The sequence below is a fragment of the Canis aureus genome, chromosome 31 (assembly GCF_053574225.1).
Source record: "Canis aureus isolate CA01 chromosome 31, VMU_Caureus_v.1.0, whole genome shotgun sequence".
Taxonomy (NCBI): Eukaryota; Metazoa; Chordata; class Mammalia; order Carnivora; family Canidae; genus Canis; species Canis aureus.
This window is the reverse complement of record NC_135641.1, coordinates 16134206-16154183: the sequence shown is the minus strand read 5'-3', so window position 1 is coordinate 16154183 and position 19978 is coordinate 16134206. Positions and strand designations below refer to the sequence as shown.

At 52.9% G+C, this 19978-nt stretch overlaps 1 protein-coding gene across 5 annotated transcripts in view; it reads right to left on the bottom strand.

Annotated features, from left to right (window-relative positions):
- Positions 1-19978, bottom strand: part of LOC144302397 (palmitoyltransferase ZDHHC11-like) — a 43603-nt gene that overhangs the window by 20551 nt on the left and 3074 nt on the right. For 3 of the 5 annotated variants that reach the window (XM_077879672.1, XM_077879673.1, XM_077879676.1), the window contains exons 2-9: positions 18157-18332; positions 17684-17785; positions 15050-15174; positions 12581-12736; positions 10551-10663; positions 9289-9320; positions 6050-6139; positions 1835-1876 (exon numbers count right to left, since the gene is read on the bottom strand). In XM_077879672.1, coding sequence (XP_077735798.1) covers positions 1835-1876; positions 6050-6139; positions 9289-9320; positions 10551-10663; positions 12581-12736; positions 15050-15174; positions 17684-17785; positions 18157-18332 — 836 coding nt within the window. Of the gene's footprint in view, positions 1-1834; positions 1877-6048; positions 6140-9288; positions 9321-10550; positions 10664-12580; positions 12737-15049; positions 15175-17683; positions 17786-18156; positions 18333-19978 lie in introns of all 5 variants that reach the window. The other 2 variants (XM_077879675.1, XM_077879674.1) reach the window with 2 other exon arrangements.

Below are 19978 nucleotides of genomic sequence, written 5' to 3'. Positions count from 1 at the left end.
AGTTACCCAGAGGGTCTGCTATGTCATTGGCTTCTTTCCACACAGACCAGGGGGAGAATGATGCAGTCAGCCCGCCGTCGCTGACCCACAGGCTGAAGGTGACAGCATGAGAACACACAACTTCTATCAGTATCTCAGCTGAGCCTACAGGTGCATTCTCCCGAAATGAACGCACCCCTGGCCACACACTGGGCACTGTCCCATGGGGCAGAGAGGCCCGTTTCACTGGCTGGAGACTGTGAGAGGGTGATGGCGTCGGGAGCCCCTCTGCGGTGCAACTACGGAGGATGGGCACCTGGCGAGGGGCGGCGGCGTGGAGCTCTGGCTTCACACGTGTGGTCCCTTCCCCTGTCACGTTCCACCCTGTCTGGTAGTTTCTGTAGAGCCGTCGTGGAGCGTGCTCTGCCAGGCATGCAGTCGAGGTGGTCCAATGGCTGGCCCAGATGGTGATTACGGCCAGCCCACAATCCCATCCTCTGACTGCACAGGCACCTCCGCCTTTTACACACACACTGCTGTGAGCGTCAAGAGGTTGAGACAAACCCTGGTCTCCAGACACGAGTCTGGCCTGCTAGACGGGAGTGACCTGGAGGCTGTGGGCACGTCCAGCCCTAGTCACCCAACGAACACTTCCCATCATGGAAAATGGCTGCCCCTGACTTGTGGTCGCCACATCCACGGGACTCGGGGGCTGACCTAGGTCCTCACATATTAAACACTAACCCGAGACCGTGTTGCAAATGACAAGATCCTGATGAGAAACAGGGTACACCCTCCAGATGAAGTCTGAATACAGGCCACTTTCTTTAACAGAACAAGCTTCACAACACATGGGGTTTTAAAAACAGGCTCCTGAAGAGCTGTAAATGGGCTTGTCACTGTAGACAAGAGGACATTAAGTGCGTGATGCACGGAAATGATGTGCGGGACACTTGAAAGCCGGCAGCCAGAGTGCCAGCGAGGACACGGGCAGGCGGAGGAAGGAAGGATTTCCATCCACACATGGGCAGTGTTTCTAAGCTCCAAAGTTTCTATATGAATACTCACTGGTGCGCCATCCTGAGACAAAATTTAAGATGGAAATTTATGATCTGGTTCCTTAATTTTTCAATCATTCTTGCTAGAAAGGGATAAAATAGGGAATGTGCAGGGACATGAAGAGGAAGTCACCATCTACACTCCAAGAAGAGAGGCCATGATGGCTCCATGACTTTGCCAACACCCTGATTTCAGGCTCCAGCCTGCAGAACAGTGGGACCACCATGTCTGTAGCCAGCTGCCTCCTCGGTGGCCCTCTGTGATGGCGGCCAGAGCAAAGGGAGATGCTGGCCGTCCTGTGAGCACCTGTCTTGCCTCGCGATGCCTTTTCACAGCTGCAGTTTCAATGTGGAGACACTCACCCTGGATGGTGAACTTCACCACTGGCCACTTTCTGCCTCCCTGACCTTGCAGGGGACACAGTGGTGCACGCCTCGTGTGCATGCATGCAGTGCCCCAGGGACGGGTTGTCCCCGTCTACACTGCACACTGACTCAAGGCAAGGAGGACTGGTGCTCGAAAATAACCAGGTCTTATCAGAGGTCATGAGGAGGAGGTTCGACTCAACTTCCCACCCCCTGTTCTCTGACTTAGACGATCAATGAGTGTGGATTTTTGCACATTCGTTCAGATATTAGCTGCAGTGAGGGAGGGGGTTTTCCCAAGTAAGGCAAGTGAAAAAGATGTGTGAGCGCTGTGTTACTATTGAGTGAAATAATGTTACACACTAATAATATAAGTAATGTGAGTCAGGAAGAGCAAGCAGATCAAACAGGCTGGCAAGTGGGCAACCTACCTCTCTGCGGATGAACTCAGGTTCTCCTCCATGTCCCGCATCAGTGAAAATGAAAAAGAAGAAAGAGTTGGTACTCAGGTTATTCTTTCGGAAAATCAAGTCCATTATTCGTGTCAAGTGAGCGTGTCTCAGAGATGGAGCCGTGGCAGGAAGGCATCCTGGGTGGGACAGCCGCCTCCTCCCACTCCTGCTCCCCTCGTGCCCAACCCTCTCTGGCAGGAGCGGGGAGTGAGCGTGGCAGCAAATGAGGAGAGTACAGTGAAGTTGTCAGGAAACTGCCAAACTGCTTTCCCAAGTGGCATCACTTTAAATTCCGTTACTTCTGGCCCGCAGCCCAGGTGCCCACTGCTGCGAAGGGCTCCCTGACTGCGCTTAATTCGCATTTCCCCGATGGTGAATGAGGCTGAACACCTTTTCAGGTGTTTCTCTGCCACCCCGATATCCTGTTTGATAAAGTTTATTAAAATCTCTTCCCTATTTTTTAAACATTGGGCTATGTTTTACCTTATGAAGTTGTTAGAGTTGTTTATAAATTCTGAATATAAGTACATGGCTTGCAAATATTTATTCCAGCCTGTGACTTATATTTTCTATGTTTGTGATGGTGACTTTTGAAGAGCAAATGCTTTATCTTTTATGGAGTCCAATTTTTCTTTTTTTTCCCTTTAATAGTGCTTTGGTGTCATATTAAAGAAAACTTTGCCTAACTCAAGGTCACAAAGATCTTGTTCTGTTTTCTTTCTAAAGTGTTATAGTTTAGCTCTTAAATTCACCTATGATTGATTTTGAGTTATATTTGTGTATGATGTGAGGTAGGGTATTAAGTCCCCCTCCCCCTTTTTTGCTATGGTTATCCAATTGTTTCAGCACCATTTGTTAAAAATACTCCCATTTCTCCCCCATTGATTTGCTCTGGCACCTCTGTGAAACATCCACTGCTCAGGCTTTATTTCTGAAGTTTCTACTCTACCCCGCTGATCTGTATGTCTATCCCCATGCTAGTCCCACACGGTCCTGATTACTGTAGCTTGGTCATAAATTTTTAAGGCAGATTGTGTAAGCCCTCCAAGTTGCTTCTTCTTTTTCTAAATTATTTTGGCCACTCTAGCCATTCTAGGTGCTCTGAATTTCTATATATATTTTAGGATTGGCTTGCTATTTCCTTAAAAAAAAAAATCTTGCTGGAAATCCAGTAAGGATCATGTAAGTCTGCAGATTAATTTAGGGGAAATTTTCTATCATGACAATATTTTGCAGTCATGAGTATTCTAAATGAGTATTCTAAATCTCTCCATTTATTTAGATTGTGTTCAATTTCTTTCACCAGTAGTTTGCAGCTTTAAGTATACATATTTGGCACTTGTTTTATTATTTTATTATTTTCAATGTATTGCAAATGGAATAGTTTTCTTAATATCATTTTCAGGTTCCTCATTGCTAGCATAAAGAAATATAATTGAGGTTTTTATATTGATTTTGTATCCCACCACCTTATTGAGCTACCTTATTATTTCTACAGATTATTTTTTTGCAGATTTGTTATAAGCATGTTTCCTGCAAATAAATACAGTTTGAACATTCCTATTTTTGTTTGCTTTTTTATTAAATCTTGCACACAAAAAAATACAGTTTGATTTTCAAATCTATGTCTTTAATTTATATTTCTTGCTGTGTTGCACTGGCTAGAACTATAGTAAACTGTCAAATAGAAGTTTGAAGTGGGCATTCTTAGCTCTGTCCCAGTCTCAAGGGGAAAGTATTCAGTATGAATTAAGTGTGAGTTAGGAGCACCTGGGTTGCTCAGTGGTTGAGGATCTGCCTTTGGCTCAGGGCGTGATCCTGGGGTCCTGGGATCAAGTCCCACATTAGACTCCCGGCAGGGAGCCTACTTCTCCCCCTGCCTGTGTCTCTGCCTCTCTCTGTGTGTCTCTCACGAATAAATACATAAAATCTTTAAAAAAAATAAGTGTGAATTAGTTACAAGTTTCATCAGGTGCTCTTTTATCAGATTAAGGGTGCTCCCCATCCCCTGGGTTGTGGAATTGTTTTTGTCATATATGGATGTGTTCTCATGTCAAATGCTTTTTCTGATTAACCAGTTTCTGGTTTAATGTTGTTTTATTAAGATGCTTATTACATTATTTTCGAGTGTTACCTTGCATTCCTAAAATAAACCTCACTTAGTCACTATGTATAATCCTGCTTCTCTGTAACTACATTTGGTGTGCTAATATTTTGTTAATGGTATTTGCATCTATATTTATGTATAGCATCAGCTCATGCTATTCCTCTTTGGGATGACATTGTCTGGTGTTGGTGTCGCACACTGACTCCACAGAGTGAGCTAGGATGTGCTCCTTCCTTCTTTTTCTGAAAGGATGTGCATAACTGCTTGTATTTTCTTCTTAAAATATCAGATGGAATTTATCAACAAAACCATTGGGCCCTGGGATCTTTGTGGGAAATTTAAGTTAGTGATTATCTTTGTTTGTTATGTGTCTATTTGAATTTTCTATTTCTTTTTTTTAAGATTTTATTTATTTATTTATTTATTAAAAGATTTTATTTACTTATGAGAGACATAGAAAGAGAGAGAGAGAGAAGCAGAGACATAGGCAAAGAGAGAAGCAGGCTCCATGCAAGGAGCCCGATGTGAGACTTGATCCCGGATCCCAGGATCACACCCTGAGCCAAAGGCAGCTGCTCAACCATTGAGCCACCCAGGCATCCCTCTCTTTTTGACTCGGTTTTGGTCATTCATGTCAGCTAAGTTGAATGGTAACTCCCTTTCTTAAAAAAGCATGTTTCAACCTTGAGACGTTTTAAGTATAGAAAAATTGAAGAGATCCAAGCCTATGATGTTACCGTTTTTGCATTAAGAAGTCATTGTGCATATCTGGTATTCTATATTCTTCAATACTGACAAGAATTTGTCCTGCCAGGGGTGGGATAGGACAAGGGATCAGCTTTCAGAGGCTTAAATATTATGTGCATTTAGGAGGTAAGCTTGGCCTTATTCTTCCTGTTGGACACCAAGTGGAAAAAACATAGCTGCATCTGGGAGAAAGTGTAGCAGGATTTAACATCATGATCAAGGAAAAGTGTCTGTCACAGTGGCAGCCACATGGTCGGGGCTGGCAGCAGGTGTCAAATGGGACTATCCCAGGCAAACAGGAACACGGGGTCACCTGGGTTCAGGGCAGCAAAGAAACACCTGCTCGCGCCTTGGAATGAGGGTCATCTTTAGTGACGGAGCCCGGGGAGTAGGTATGGGTGGGAGGCATGACAGTCTCCACGAAAGTGTCTCCAAACATCTAGTAGGTGTGTCAGGAAGGAAAATGACTTTGCTAACAGTATCACTGTTACAAGTGGGTGGGGGTGGGGGGGTGGCCTCTTCCTCCTGGTAAGTTAGTACTAGGAGCTCTCCCTCTGCTGTCCTGCAGGGGCTCTGCTGGGATGAAACTCCTCCCACAGAAAACCTAAGGTCCCCTGTGACCTTCAACGTCAGAAAAGTCACAAACCCTGCTTTAAAATACGGCACCGGAAACTCCCAGACGCTGCAAAAATGAGTGGGTCCAGAAGGAAGCAGCCCTATTGGCCTGTGAAGGACACACACAGACACACACACACACACACAGACACTTCTTACTCCACACCTGTTTCCTAAGACTTAGTTCCTAGCATTTTTAAACAAGAATTGCCATCATGCAGAAAAGTTGTAAGGATTGTACAATAACACCCAAATAGCGACATCTGGGTTCTATCGTTGTTAAAAGTTCACTGTACATATTTTTTTTACCAGATGATCATCCAGTCATCACTTTATTTTCTGGTGCCCCTCAAAACCTGCTGAGTGCACACATCTGTCTCTTTCACCAAAGCACACATATCGTTTCCGTTGTAGTAAACCCATGTTTGTGCTGCATCCCCCCTCCCTCTCCCTCCCTCTTGCACACACACACACACACACACACACACACACAATACAAGCCCCACAGCTAAGGATATTTTCTATCCCTCACTGTTTCTTCTAGTCCCTTCCCCACCTTTGTTCCCATATAAGTAGCATCCCTGGGGACCAGGTTAATGTCTCAGACCCGTCACTCAAGGAATTCCAAGCACCACCTTCTGTCCTCACTCCTGGGGGAGCCGGAGACCCTTCATGCGGCTCTCCTCCTAGATCGCACACACGTGCCCTGTGGCTCTGTGCTCACCTTCAGCAGCAAGGAGTTCTCTGAGTACATGGTAGTGGTGGAGCACAGACTTGGATACTTCGGCGGTGGCTGCGGCTCCTTGTGCTTCTCTCTGTAGGGACGGGGCAGAAGGAAGGAGAGACTCCCATCAGCAAAGAAGGAGCCTGCTTTGGGCAGTGAGCTCGGAGCGTGCCACTGAGGGCTGCGAAGCGCCACATGCTCGCCTTTATGGCGATGCCCTCGTCTGTGGACTCTCAGAGCCAGCAGCTCTCCTGCTTGGACTGCACAACGGTAGACACCCTGCCAGAGCTCTCCAGGGCTAAAGGTCTCCACCAGCTCGCCAACGGGAGGCCACAGAGGCACTCCTCCTACTGCAGTGCCCTACCCTGGACCACTGCATCCACAAGCCCGTGGGCACAGCATGGCTCACTCACAAATGGACCAGGTGATGGGCCTCAGAACCCATGGCCGTACCACTCCACACTCATTTCTAGCAGCAGCTCTAGGCAATGAATGCAGGAGGATTGTCCTTGATTTCCCAAGTAGGTCCAGTACAATCATATGAACCTTTCACAAATGAGAAATGAGAAAGAGGAGGAAATCCAGGAAATCTGAAGTATGACAAGAGGACTCACCATTACCAACTTAGAGACGGAGGGGCAAGGTGGGAAGTGTGAGAATGGGACAACTCTGTCAGCATTCTGAATCTGCCTAGAAGCAGATTCCTCTCCATTCCCTCCAGAAACGTCAGCTGACCTGTGAACTGGGGCTGCTGCCTTGAGAGGCCCTAGGCAGGGACCCCGCTGAACTCACCCAGGCTTGGGACACTCTGAGATAATGAGTCTGGTTTTAAGCCACTAAATTGGTGAGAATTTGCCATGTAGCAATAGAAAATTATAGAAGTCAGTTGGTGGACATTAGCCAAGTACAACAGCTATAGAATTAGGCAAGAACTGTCTTTAATACATGTGATTATCCTTCCACAGAGAAACAATCCAGAAGAAATACTCCCAGGAAACTGGTCTGATGACTACCATTAGAGAGAAGCACTTTAAAAAGTCCTACACATGGGGCAGCCCGGGTGGCCTCGTGGTTTAGTGCTGCCTTCAGCCCAGGGCCCGATCCTGGAGACCTGGGATTGAGTCCCACGTTGAGTTCCCTGTGTGGAGCCTGCTTCTCTCTCTCTGCCTGCGTGTCTGCCTCTCTCTATGTGTGTCTCTCATGAATAAATAAATAAAATCTTAAAAAAAAAAAGTCCTGCACAAAAACCTACCTGTAATTAATGTTATCTCACTCCACCCACACTTACAGAGTTAATTTTTCTTATTTGGATTGGCATCATGTCACATGATTTAAACACATCCCTTGATATCTAGGAACTGATATTCTGCTTGCTACAGCAGGCTTTGTCTAAGGTACAAGGCTGTAAGTGTCCAAGCAGTGTCCTCTCAGGCTATCAGGACCCCTTGGGGACACTTCTGCAATAAAGAAACACCACTGCTTCAAACTGCCGCTGTCACCCAGAGGTTTGTATGACACTTCTCACACAACAACCCACTTCAACCAGGAAGGTGAGCTCGTTTTCTTTTGAAGAAGTGAACATTAGGCTGAAAATAAAAATAATATTCCAGAACTGAGGAATATGGTTCATCCCAAAAACAATAGCTTCTATTCTTAAAAATCATATTTCTTGGGCAGCCCGGGAGCTCAGCGGTTTAGCACCACCTTCAGCCCAGGTTGTGATCCTGGAGACCCAGGCTCAAGTCCCACGTGGGGCTCCCTGCATGGAGCCTGCTTCTCCCTCTGCCTGTGTCTCTGCCTCTCTCTCGTGCTCTCATGAATAAATAAATAAATAAAATCTTTTTTAAAAATCATATTTCTTTTAACAGTGTTCATGGTATATGGAATTATTAAAAGGGCTTTTAAGAAATTACACAATTATAATTTTATAAAAACGAAGCATTGTGTGTATAACTCACAAATGATTATTAAAATGGTACTTGGTGTCACTACTCAGAGCGCCAGGAGCGACTGCAGCAAGTGGGAGGGCGGTGGGGGGGGGGGGCACTGCAGGACCCCAGCCCCGCCCCGCCCGTCCCGCACCCGGACTCCCCCGGGTCCGCAGCCTCCGCCCCGCCCGCCCCGCCCGACGCCGGGTTTAGTGTCGGTTGTTTCCGGCGGCGGCTCGCCCCCAGGCTGGACCGCGGAGGGGATGTGCTCAGGTCGTGCCTAAAGGACCACAGTGAGGCGATGCTTCAAGTGAAACTCCGAAGGAGCCGGTTTTCACAGCAGCGTCGCCACCGGGCGTGTGGAAACAACGCCGAGGGACCGAGCGGGTGGTCCGGGGGAAGACGCTTTCCCGCGGGGCGTGTGGCGGGGAGCTGCCCGGGCCCCGTCCCGGCCCCCGTCCCGGCCCCCGTCCCGGCCCCCGTCCCGGCCCCCGTCCCGGGCCCCGTCCCAGCCCCGGTCCGCCGGAACGCGGAGCCCGCCCACCGCAGGTTTCCGCGAGAGCCGAACTTCCGCGCACACCTGGGAGCGTGCGGCGGCGCTTCCGGCCCGCTCCGTCGGAGGAGACCGACTTCCGGGGCGGTGACCTGGGGGCTTCGAGGCCTCCCGCGTCCAGGGGATGCCCGTGCACCGCCACGGGCGCTCCGCGTCTCTCGGAGCTGCGCAAAGCGATTTTAAAGGTTTCCCGGAAACTTGAATCGTGAAGGAATTGTCCAGGGCAATGAAGATTTTATAAAGGGGCTTCCCCGCCGGACGCGTCGGGCGCGGCCGGAAGAGGGTCTCCCCGGGGAGCAGGGCGCAGGGCGCAGGGCGTCCTGGGGGGAGCCGCGCCCGCGGTAGCTACGTGACCTTCGCCCCGTCGCCCCGTCGCCCTGGGCAGACAGTTCAGGTCGCTTGGAAGTCGAAATGCGAGGACAGTGAATGAAAAGAGGGAAAATAGCAAGGAATATGGAGGATGTTTGTAGAATTTTGGAGGAAAGACGACTTTTTAAAGCAATACGTTATGCGCGTATAGTATTTCTCAAACAGGTCAAACCACCCTAGGGGCCCCCCGCGGGGCTCAGCGGTTCAGCGCCGGGGGAGGGGGGGGTGGGGGGGGCGGGGTCCCGGGGTCCAGTCCCGCGTCCGGCTCCCCGCAGGGCGCCTGCTTCCGCCTCGGCCTGTGTCTCTGCCTCTCTGTCTCCCATGAATAAGTACATAACATCTTTTTAAAAATAATGAAATAAAACCACTCTAGTAAGCTTCCAGACTTACCCATGTGCAGAAGAACTCGGATCGTCTGCTTTCTGTGGGCAATAAAAATTCATAAAGTGAAAAAAATTGACTGTGAGCTTATTCTTCTACAAAATTCAAGCCACTTATTAGTTAATTCTGAGTAGTAGTTCTGAGTCTCCTGGGTCCCAGGGAATGACCTCACTGGGGGGGTGGTAGCACCCTTGTTCCACAATACTCACGTTTTCTCTTCTATCAGGTAAGAAACTTAAGAGTGGGATCGCTGACTTAAATGGAAAGAATAGATTTTACTTTTTAAGGAAAATTCCAAGCTGCTTATCAAAGTGATATAATTTGCTGTCCCCACTAGCAACATAGGAGACTTCCTTCTCTACAGCTTCGCCGACACTTGGTATTGTTTTTCCTTTTGATTATAGTCATTCTAACATGTGTAATGGATCTTGTGGTTTTCATTTGTTTTTTCTTTTTTTTTTTTTTATTTATGATAGTCACAGAGAGAGAGAGAGGCAGAGACACAGGCAGAGGGAGATGCAGGCTCCATGCACCGGGAGCCCGACGTGGGATTCGATCCCGGGTCTCCAGGATCGCGCCCTGGGCCAAAGGCAGGCGCTAAACCACTGCGCCACCCAGGGATCCCTCATTTGTTTTTTCTTAATGGTAAATGATGTTGACCGTTTTGTCACCCATAGACCTTCCTTGGTGAACAGCTGGTTCAAATTTTTTGCCCATTTAAAAAATTAAGGTGGTGGGTCATTTTTCTTATAACTGAATTTTGAAAGTTCTTTGTATACTCTGGACACAATATATGATTTACAAGTATTTCATTTCTGCCTGTGGCTTTTATTTTCATTTTCTTAATGGTGACCTTTTGAAAAGCAAATGTTTTTCATTTTGATGAGAGGCAGCTGCAGAAATATGTGGCCCTAAATGACGTCAGCCCTGCCAGGAGTCGCCCCCCCTGGCTTGGTTCTGTACATAGTGAGTGCAGAGATGGTATAACACACATGCAACACACACACTAAACACACACACAAACATACACTGCATCACAGACACAACCACACACACCATGCACACTCACACACCACCACACACAAACATACACTGCATCTCTAAACATAGATAAATCACACATACGCACTGCATCACTCACCATGCACACTCACCCACTCACACATACAGAATCAGAGGATTGTGCCAACACAAGTCCCAGCTGCAAGCTGACCCTGGCATTGTCTCAGGCCTACATAATATGAATAGTGAAGTAGCAAGACACCCCGTACCTGTGGGGATCCTATTGGGAAGGACAGCTCTTTCTTTTCTGATAAAGCTCTTGCTGGAGTCTTTTGGTGGCGGCGCTGTGTCATGTAGTCAAATGTGCTCAACTTCTTGGCCACTAGAGAGGACAGAGGAGGAAACAGGCAGTTACAATTATGCAAGTAGGCAGAGTGGCCCATGTGCCACAACCCAGCCGTCCAGGGCTCCCCCATCTAGGGTGCTGGGAGCTGCCTCCTAAGCTGGAGCCCTGGGGGACTGTTGGATGGCCAGTCCAGAGCCCCTCTGGCCTGTGGGCAGCAGACAGCAGCTCCTCACACCCCTAGGGCCTGCTGGATCCCAACCCTAGGAGCAGCTGTCCTGCCTGCCTCCCAGGCCTGCAGAGTCAATATGGAGTGATGCTGAGGGCTGTGCCCAGCTCTGCTGGGCTGGGACACTAGCTCCAGCATCATGGCAGGAACACCCCAGGCCGCTGGAGGACCTTCTGAGGCCTAGGTTTACTGGTAGACAGCACTATTCACAAAATGGGTTCTGTGCCTGTTGCAGCCATGTGCTTCAGTGGAGGTGCCTAACTTCCCATTTCTCTTTCCCTAAAACCAACAGACATGAAGACAGATGGCTGCTTATTATTTCTGGAAAGTGAGAAGGGCCACCCACCAAAGCCTATTTGCAGCTCGAGGAGCAGACAGAGCACGGACCGCTCCACACACCCCCGTGGAGCCCTCAGAGGCTGCTCCCCAGGTGGAGAGAGCTCCTGTGGAACAGAGCCCATCCCCTTCCTGGGTGCTTTTTTTTTTTTTTAATTTATTATTTTTTTTTCCCTTCCTGGGTGCTTTGTACAAGTGCTTTTGTTTTTGTTTGCTTTGGCTTCTCTTTCTCAGTTAACACCACCTGGCTCCTCACACCCCTTCAGAACCTGTGTCTCAGGGTATAAACTTGCACTTGGTTACATGCTAGTGGAAACCCTCCTTCTTTTGCATGGATTTGCACAGCCACCATCACCATCAGATGGTCAGAACACACTGTCTCCCAGAGCTCACACTTGTCTTGAATTTCATCTGAGAGTAACAAGAGGAAATGCAGCTGAGGAAGTGAAGCCAGAGCGCAGGGTACACTAAGTGTCCACCATGTTCCCTCCAGCGTTACAGGAGCTGGGGGCCACTGTCCTTCAGGATGCTTTCGCTCCCACTTGTGAAGGTGGCTTTCCCCACCCCTGCTGCTGGCACTCCCACATCTCTGTGTCTTCCCGGGAGATCTTTCCCTCACCAACGCTCCCACTCCTGCTCACATGCTGCAGACCCATCTGGATATCCTTTTCCCAAGCTTGGAAATGGAACATCCAACTGCTGGGAGTTTCTGATGTGTCCCCCAGCAGTTCCCCCCACCTCAGGGCATTAGTGGAGTCCCCTCCCCTGGAGAACAGGCTGATACAGCAGCTTGCAGAAAAGGTGATGGGGCATCACTTCCACAACTGAGCTACACAAGGCTGGTCCTGTCTGGCTCTGCTGAGGATGAGGATACTCTCTATCAGCTGGGAGGGCCCACTGGTGCCACCTTCTCCCACGCAGAGGCCACAGAGAGTCACGTACGTTCAAGGAAGGGCTTCATGGGGAGAACCCTGCCCTCCCTGTGCCCAGGCAGAGCCCGTGGCACACGATGCTGTGAGGACACCAGAAAACCGCCAGGCTCCCTGTGGTGAGTTTGGTCGGCAGATACCCATCACTGCTTTACTTTTTTCATTGTTTGGATTTAGTGCCTCCCTAAATCCCCTGATCTTTTTTCAAGGTGCCCTGTTCCTGCCTCAGATTCTGCTCCTTCATTTCTGAACATTCAAACTCACTCTTAAAATCCTAAAATCCTTCTCGTGTTTCAGATGTCTCAGAACAGAACGAGCCCTGCTGCCCCTCAAGGGGTGTCTCTTCCGGCCTTGTGATTTGTCTTGTGCTTGTTTCTGGCAGGGGCCAGCTGAGCGGTCTTCTGACTTGGGACACAAGCGAATGCATGGGGGCCTGACTGGAGTAGGGGCTCAGACACATACTTAGGTAGAGATGGAAGATAAGCAGGTGCCCAAGCAGTAGGAGGCTGATGACATCTAACAGCAGCACTAGCACCCCAATGCCGAGGACCACCGGGATCTTCGTCTTTACAGGGAAAAGTGGGAGGAACAGCAGCCAGGTGTTCTTGTTGGAGATCTCTGTGGAGGCAGGGCAGACACCCACTTGTCCATCACCGGGGGCACGGCGGCTGCACCTCCCCTCAGGACATGGCTCAGCAGTGTGAGAAGGAAACCAGCCCAAGGGAGCCCCTCTTCCTTGCCCCGGGATGTGCCTTACCTTACCTAAGTGCAGCCACACCCACCCCCAACAATCCCACTTATGGGTCTGGAAGAGGATAACTAAGTGTCCAGGACCCAGAGCCTGGCCTGCTGCCTGGCCCTAGCCCTTCCCCATTCTCAACCAGCCACTCTCACAGAGAACTACAGAGCTGTAGCCAGCGCCTTGGGGCATCTCCAGAACACAGTCCTCTGTGTGCCAAAGGCTGCTGATAACTTCCAAACTGAGGAATCTGCAAGCAGGCCCATGAGATGGAATTCCGGCTGAAATGCCCTCATTTCACTCTAGAAGGTGCTTGACTCCAGTCCCTTATGTAGCGCCCCAAAAGGTGGCTGCTGGCCTCAGGGGCTGCAACACCGTGGGGGTGGGGGGCTGGCTGGACCGTGGGGTGGTCAACCCCACGCTGTCCCCTTAGCTGGTGCTGTTTTGATGAATTCCCACCAATGACAGCAAAGTGTCCCAGGGAACTGGTGGTTAAGCAGCCCTGTGGAATCTTCTGAAGCAGCAAACCCAGGAGATCGCCTCAGTCATCAGGTATTCATGTGTAGCTGGTCCCACTATGGCTGCAGGGCCAGCAAGTCCCAGAGAGAAGCCAGGGTCACTTGGCCTCTCTGTACCTGCTGTGGCCACAGAGGCTGGTGGGCTCCAGGCGGTCACCATGCCCTGCGACCCCGCGCTACACATCAGTGTGGAGGCCATGAGGAAATGTGCAGAGGTGCAGCGCGGGCACTTGGGTGTGCTGAGGTCCCCGCTCACAGCTGCAAGCCACATTTGGAGTGTGTAAGGACCTTGGGAGGCCATGTAATGGGAAGGGCTGCACCCACCCTTGACTGTTCTGGAGGCTGCCGGCACGGCTAGCCCCCCTGGCTCAGGCTACGTGTAGAGACTGTCAGGGAGCATCGCAGGTGGAGGCTTCCAGCTGGCTGTGTGCAAAGCATGGGCGGCTCTTTTGCTGAGTGGGGCCTGGTCTGGCTGAGACCCCCACTGATCCCTTTTACCACAGAAATAACCAGGATGTGTTCTGGAGCAGATGCAGGTCAGACAGTCTGTGCCACGAGGGCTCCTCCATGCCAGGTGCTGTGTGGGCCAGTGGTAAAGGTGCACAGGCATCGCACCCCCCAGGAAGAAGGGCGGTGCAACTGGGCTCTGGTTAGATGGCAGAGGGAGAAGGGAGATGTGGGGGCTCAGTCCCACCACCGCATCCTCTCACTGGCCCTGTAGTAGCTGGCGGCTCACTTTCCTGGGAGCAGGGCACTGTCCAGACCTGCTCTGGAGCCCGACACAGGGCCTTGCTGAGATGTTGGAGCCCGGGCGGGGTAGCAGTCCCTGGAATGTTCTGAGGTGGGCCACAAGTGCCTCCATTCTCCTGCTCTTTGTGCTGGGCTGTGATGACGTGCTCTGGAGAGAGGCCTGGGCTGAGACAGGCAGCGTTGCTCTGCACCCCAAGGGCTGTGGTCTCTGAACACTCAGGACAGACACAAAAGGTACTCCACTTGAGGTCCTCCCAGCATCGGTGTCTGGGCTGCTCTGACCAATGGCCACAGTCTGGGTGGTTTAAACAGACATGGAGCCTAGAAGTCAGGGTGTAGCAGGGCCCAGGCACCCCTGGGCTTGTGGCTGTGTCCCTCAGGTCTCTTATAGGGATGTTCTCAATGGATGCAACACCCCTCACACACACTCCCTGGTAATCTATGATCATTTCAGGATCCCTAATCATGTCTTTAAAGACCCTTTCCCAAATAAGGTCTGGGGGTGAGATCAGGACATACCTCTGAGGCCACATCCAATCCCACGTCTGCTCTCAAGGCCAGGTCCTGGACCCACTCAGCAGAGGCCCGCAGCCACACATCACCCAGAAGCCATCCCCAAGCAGCCCTGTCCTCCCACCCCACCAAGGCTAACTCCAGGATGACTGGGTGAGGGGCCCCCTCCAGTGCCTGGCGCTGCCTGGGAGCATGGCCTCAGCAGCTGGTGCCCACAGGCCCTGAACCCCTCCTCCTGGTGCCTGGGAGGCTGCTGCCCACCTGCCAGCCCCACTGCTCACCTAGCTGGGGGGCAGGACAGGCTGATGCTCCCCAGAAGGAAGGCTTTTACCCCAAAGGCAGCCGGAGGGACAGGCTACCGCTTGCTAGTGACCCGAGGGGAAGCAACACCACAGAGAAGCCAGTGCGTACTTTTGTAGTAGGGGTGCGTGCGGAGCTCTGCTGGGTTGATGAAGAACTGGATGAAGATATAGAGCAGGATGGCTGTCAGGCAGACCACACCGGCCAAGGCGGAGGCCACGGAGCAGAAGAAGTACCTGCAGGAGAGGCAGAGGCAGAGCTGGGCTCAGGGCCTGGCGACCTGGACCCAAGACCCAGCCTTCTTCCCATCTCCTATCCTGGGAGCCCCTTTTGAGTTCTCCAGGGGCCGCTGCTGGTTTGAGGCCACCCTGACGGCACCAGTGGTTTCTGTATCTCATGGCTTCCAAACGTGTTCCCCTTTGACCCCCTCCAGCTGGTGAGGAGGAGCCACCCTGGGCCACAGGTAGGAACGCAGACACTCTGGGCCAAGTAGGGTGCACAGTCCCCCACATCCCGGCTGCTGCTCACCTGGGGCCCCCGCCCGGTCACAGAACTGTGGAAAATGAGCCCTTGTGGCTCTTAGCCTCGGGTTGTGGTCGTGACTGCTGCCACTGAATAGAATTGGGTGTGGACACATGGTGGGGGCTCCTGGTGCTGGCCTTCCATCAGGGCACCGAAGCCGGGTTAGGTTGGGGAGGCCAGGGGTGTGCTGTAACAGAGACCTGGCCCTGTGCAGCTCACAGGTGGCCATCTCCACACACCCTCCCTGGGGCTGCGCACACTGCTGTGCACGATGACGTCCTGTGCTTCGACATTAGACCAGAATCAGTCCTGCCCCCCTGCATGTACTCAGAGACCCAGAGAATAACTGATCCATCCAGAAAATAAGCTGTGGGTAGCAGTTCTTGGAATATGCTCCCACTGCAACGTCTTCCCCTGGGCTTTCTGCTCTTGGGACAGGGAAGGGAACTACTCCTTTAACATTTTCAATCCCAGTATTGTCTCTTCATCTGAAATTTAGCGGATTCCATTATCTTTTTCAGAACTTTTTTAAAAAGATTTTATTTATTTATTCATGAGAGACGGAGAGAGAGAGGCAGAGACGCAGGCAGAGGTAGAAGCAGGCCCCATGCAGGGAGCCCGATGTGGGACTCGACCCCGGGTCTCCAGGATCAGGCCCTGAGCCAAAGGCAGACGCGCTTAACTGCTGAGCCACCCAGGCATCCCTTTTCCAGAACTTCTTGAGGGTTCTTTACATATGTCTTTAGGTGGAGAGCTAAAATGTGCACATTCCTGCAGGGTCAGGTGGCTGTGGAGTGGGGCCCTAGGGTCCCAGAGAGTAGCTGTCTTGAGGGCTATCCCTGGTTCCCCAGGTATGTCTCCTGCATGGTCCTGCACAGGCCCAGTGCCCTGTGTCCTCAAGCCTGGCCCTGTAGCTGGCTTTGGTTTCCAGAGAGCCCCTCTAGGCATTGGAAGCCCCTCAGCTGTCCTGTCCTGCCCTGACAGGCCCTTCCAATAGGCAGGGCACCAAGCCTGTCCAGCCAACATTCAGGACATGAAACATTGCCTCCCTCTCTGACCCCTGGGTCTGTGGCACCTCAGCACCTCATCTAGCACTTTCTCTGTGAAGACCTGGCTTCTCTCAGGGCTTACTATGCTTTGATCACTTTTTTTTTTGACAAATTGTCTTGTAAATGCAGTCACTCCCTCTTGCTTTCTCTGCTGGATGATTGCAGGGACAGGAATCTGGGCAGATGTGCAGGGACGGTGGCCCTGTGCTCATTCTGAGTACCCCCTACGCTGTATGTCAGGCACCTGTTCCTTCCTGCCGACCCTGCCCAGCAGATGCCAGGGGGGCTCCAGGGCTCCTCCATGGTCCAGGGTCTTCTCGTCCCCGCTGGGAGCTCCCTCTGACTGCTGGGCCTAGGGCCCACTGTCAGGACCTCTGAGCTCCACCTGTGTGCCATGGGACCCAGTCCACTCAGTCCTCCTCAGTGGCAGGGCTGCACACCTGTAACGGCTGACTGGACCTCAAGGTGACCAGCGCATGGCAGCAAGGCCTGAAGGAGGTGCGTCCAGGGGGAGAGGAGAGCCACCCCACACTGGCTGGCCCTGGGGTCCTCTTCCTAGGGAGGAAGCAGGACGGGGACTTCCAGGCAGCCCCTGTCACCTGATGCTGATTGGGTTTTTCTAACTATGAGAGCTCTGTATTTCCTTCTGCTCAAAGCAGCAGTGCTCCCCAGGCCTGAACAAGTGGCTCCCTCCTGACATGGTCTTCCCTCGGCACATCAGCTGCAGGATGGCATGTATAGTCAGCGAAGGCCAGTGTGAGCTGAGGGGCTGCAGCCTTTCCTGGCCACTCAGAGCCCAGGCTCCAGCACATGGGGTCCTAGTGATGCTCATGGGCCCTACATCTGAGCCCATCCGGGCCTGGACACTGGTCCTACAGCAGCCTCGGTCCACATACTCTTGGACGGCCTCACTGGAAGGAGGAGGCTGGGCCCAGGCCAGCGGGTCAATGACCAGGCAGCTGGGTCCATGCCCCTGCCAACGTCACAGGTTTCAGAGCCACAGGAGAACAGAGGGACATGAAACACCACCATGCTGGAGATAGGACGTGACCCCCCAACTGCCTGGGGCCCCCACCCTCACCCAGGAGGTCCCCCACCTCTTCACCCTTCCGCCACACCTGGGTCTCCCCCCTACCCACTCCCCAAGACCCCCATCAGCCCCCCAGCCCCTCACCAGTAATTCCTGCTGCCCACACAGTTGTTCAGCCATTTGCAGTGGTGGTCAAAGCCAGAGATGCACTTGTTGCAGGCGCTACAGTGTTTGGCTTTCTCGCTCCTGAAAGGAAGAATTCAGATCAGGAGGGGGTCTGTGGCAGCACCTGCAGGAGGAAGCTGGGTCAGAGCCCTGCCCACCTGGGGCATCCACATGGTGCTAGGCCTCAGATCCACCCTGAGCTGTGGCCTCCCTTCCAGGCTGCCCACTGGGTGGAGACCCCAGGGCCTCGACCAGCCTGGGTAGAGGTCTGATGGGGGTGGCTAGACTGGGGAGGAGCCCTGTATGTCTGAGGACAGTGGCGCTGGTCAGCCGCCTGGACACAGGGTGGCCCTGGGCAGCCCCACCCCTGTGTGGTCCCCCAGGGTGGCAGGCCACAGAAGGATCAGCTCCCCCCGCCCAATGCCGCCTGCCTCCACACCCAGGGCACTCACAGGGTGAGCTCACACAGGTGGCAGTACTGGTTCTGGATCACATGTGTGTGTTTGGACTGGTCAAAGGTTGGCATAGGCTCAGAGTAGTTCTTGAGACGGACGTTAGCTTCAGCTGGGTCGATGGAAACTGTAATCAAGTGGACCAGGAAGTGGAGAAAGAAGAGCCCACCAGTCACCTGAGGAGGGAGTGTCAAGGAACAACACAGCGAAGGTGCCCACTCAAGGTGGCCGCCGGTCAGTGCCATGGGAGCTGTGAGCCTGGCACCAAGGGAGCCCCACACAGGAGACAGGCTCTCCCATTGGAAGGGGGCCGCGGAGGTGCCTGCTGACAGCCCAAGAGTGCCGTGAGGGGTGTGTGCCATGCCGGGTGCTGAAGGTGGTGTCGGGGCTCTTCGGGAGGCTCCCACAGCACATGTGGGGTAGGAGGCAGGCATATCATCAAGAAGTGAAGGGGAGGGAGGGCGTTGTGTGAGGCACCCGGTCTGCCTCCATCTGCCCTCATGTCTCCCTGCCCCTGGCCCCTCCAGCTTTCCAGCACCCACTCCCTCCGCAGCACCCAGGGTAAAACCAGGCCCGGGGATTGCACCCTCTCCTCCTCCTCCACCTCAGGACCAACATGCCGTCCCCATGGAAACCAAACAGAGGAGGTGGAGGCCGCCTCCCTGTCAGCCCTGCCCCGCTTCCCTGGAGGGCTCCAGGGTGTGGCGGGGAAATGAGCAGCCGGGTGCTCAGGACTCTGCAGTGGTTTTATGGGGTGGGGTTCCTGAGCAGGGGCTGTGGGAAGCCCCCCTTGGGGTCCCTCTCGGCTCTGTCACTGTTGTGATCCGGGGTCTGCTGCGCACTTCGCAACAACACTCAGCCTTGGCCTGGCCTGGAGTTGGCAGGCGTGCCCCTCCCTCCATGAGCTCCTCGTAAGAAATGTCCATGATGCGCCAAAAGCCTGAGGGAGAGGCTGTTTCTGGCCAGAGCTGATTATGGTCCCTCGTCCTCTCGCCTCCAGGGACAGTGCAGACCTAGGATGTGGGCTCAGAGGCTGGGGAGCCAGCCCTGCTGGGGAGACCTGGCTGTACAGAGGGCAGGCAAGAATGAGCTGAGGGCCAAGACAGTCAGACGGGAAGGCTGGCACCCAGGCCAGGGGCAGATGACGCGGCTGAGCCACACCTCGGGAGACCTGCAGGGGGAAGGAACTGACCAGATCCCTCGGGCCATAGAGAAGATGCAGTGACATCAAGACCCTGCTCCATGCAGGGTATGGGGCGGCAGGCGGGCGGTTAGGGCCAGGCACGGCTTCACTACCACAGCAAGAGACAACAACGCAACACTGGCAGGCCAGTCCCCCTGCACCTGCTCCCCAAAGCCTGAGGCGCTGGCCAGACGCATGGTGCTGTTTGTGTGGTTACCGGGGCAATAGGAGTGCATCCTGAGCAGCAGGTCCAGGGCAATAAGATGCAGCAGGAAGTGAAACCACGCCCCAGCCCCAGGGCAGCCCCTTTCTCTGCCTGCAACAGGACTGGATGGGCGGGTGACCAGGAGGGAGCACAGGAGGGAGCATGAGAGAGAGCCTGGGAGGGAGCACGAGAGAGCACAAGAGGGAGGTCAGGAGGGACCCAGGAGGGTGTCCAGGAGGGAGCAGAGCCAGGAGAATCGGAGGGAGCCTGGGAGGGAGCTGGGGAGGGAGCCTGGGAAGTAGCACAGGAGGGAGCCTGGGAAGGAGCCTGGGAGGGAGTACGGGAGGGTGCATGAGAGGGAGCCTGGGCAGGAGTATAACAGGGAGCCCCGGAGGGAGCATGGGAGGAAACATGAGAAGGAGCACAGGTGGGCA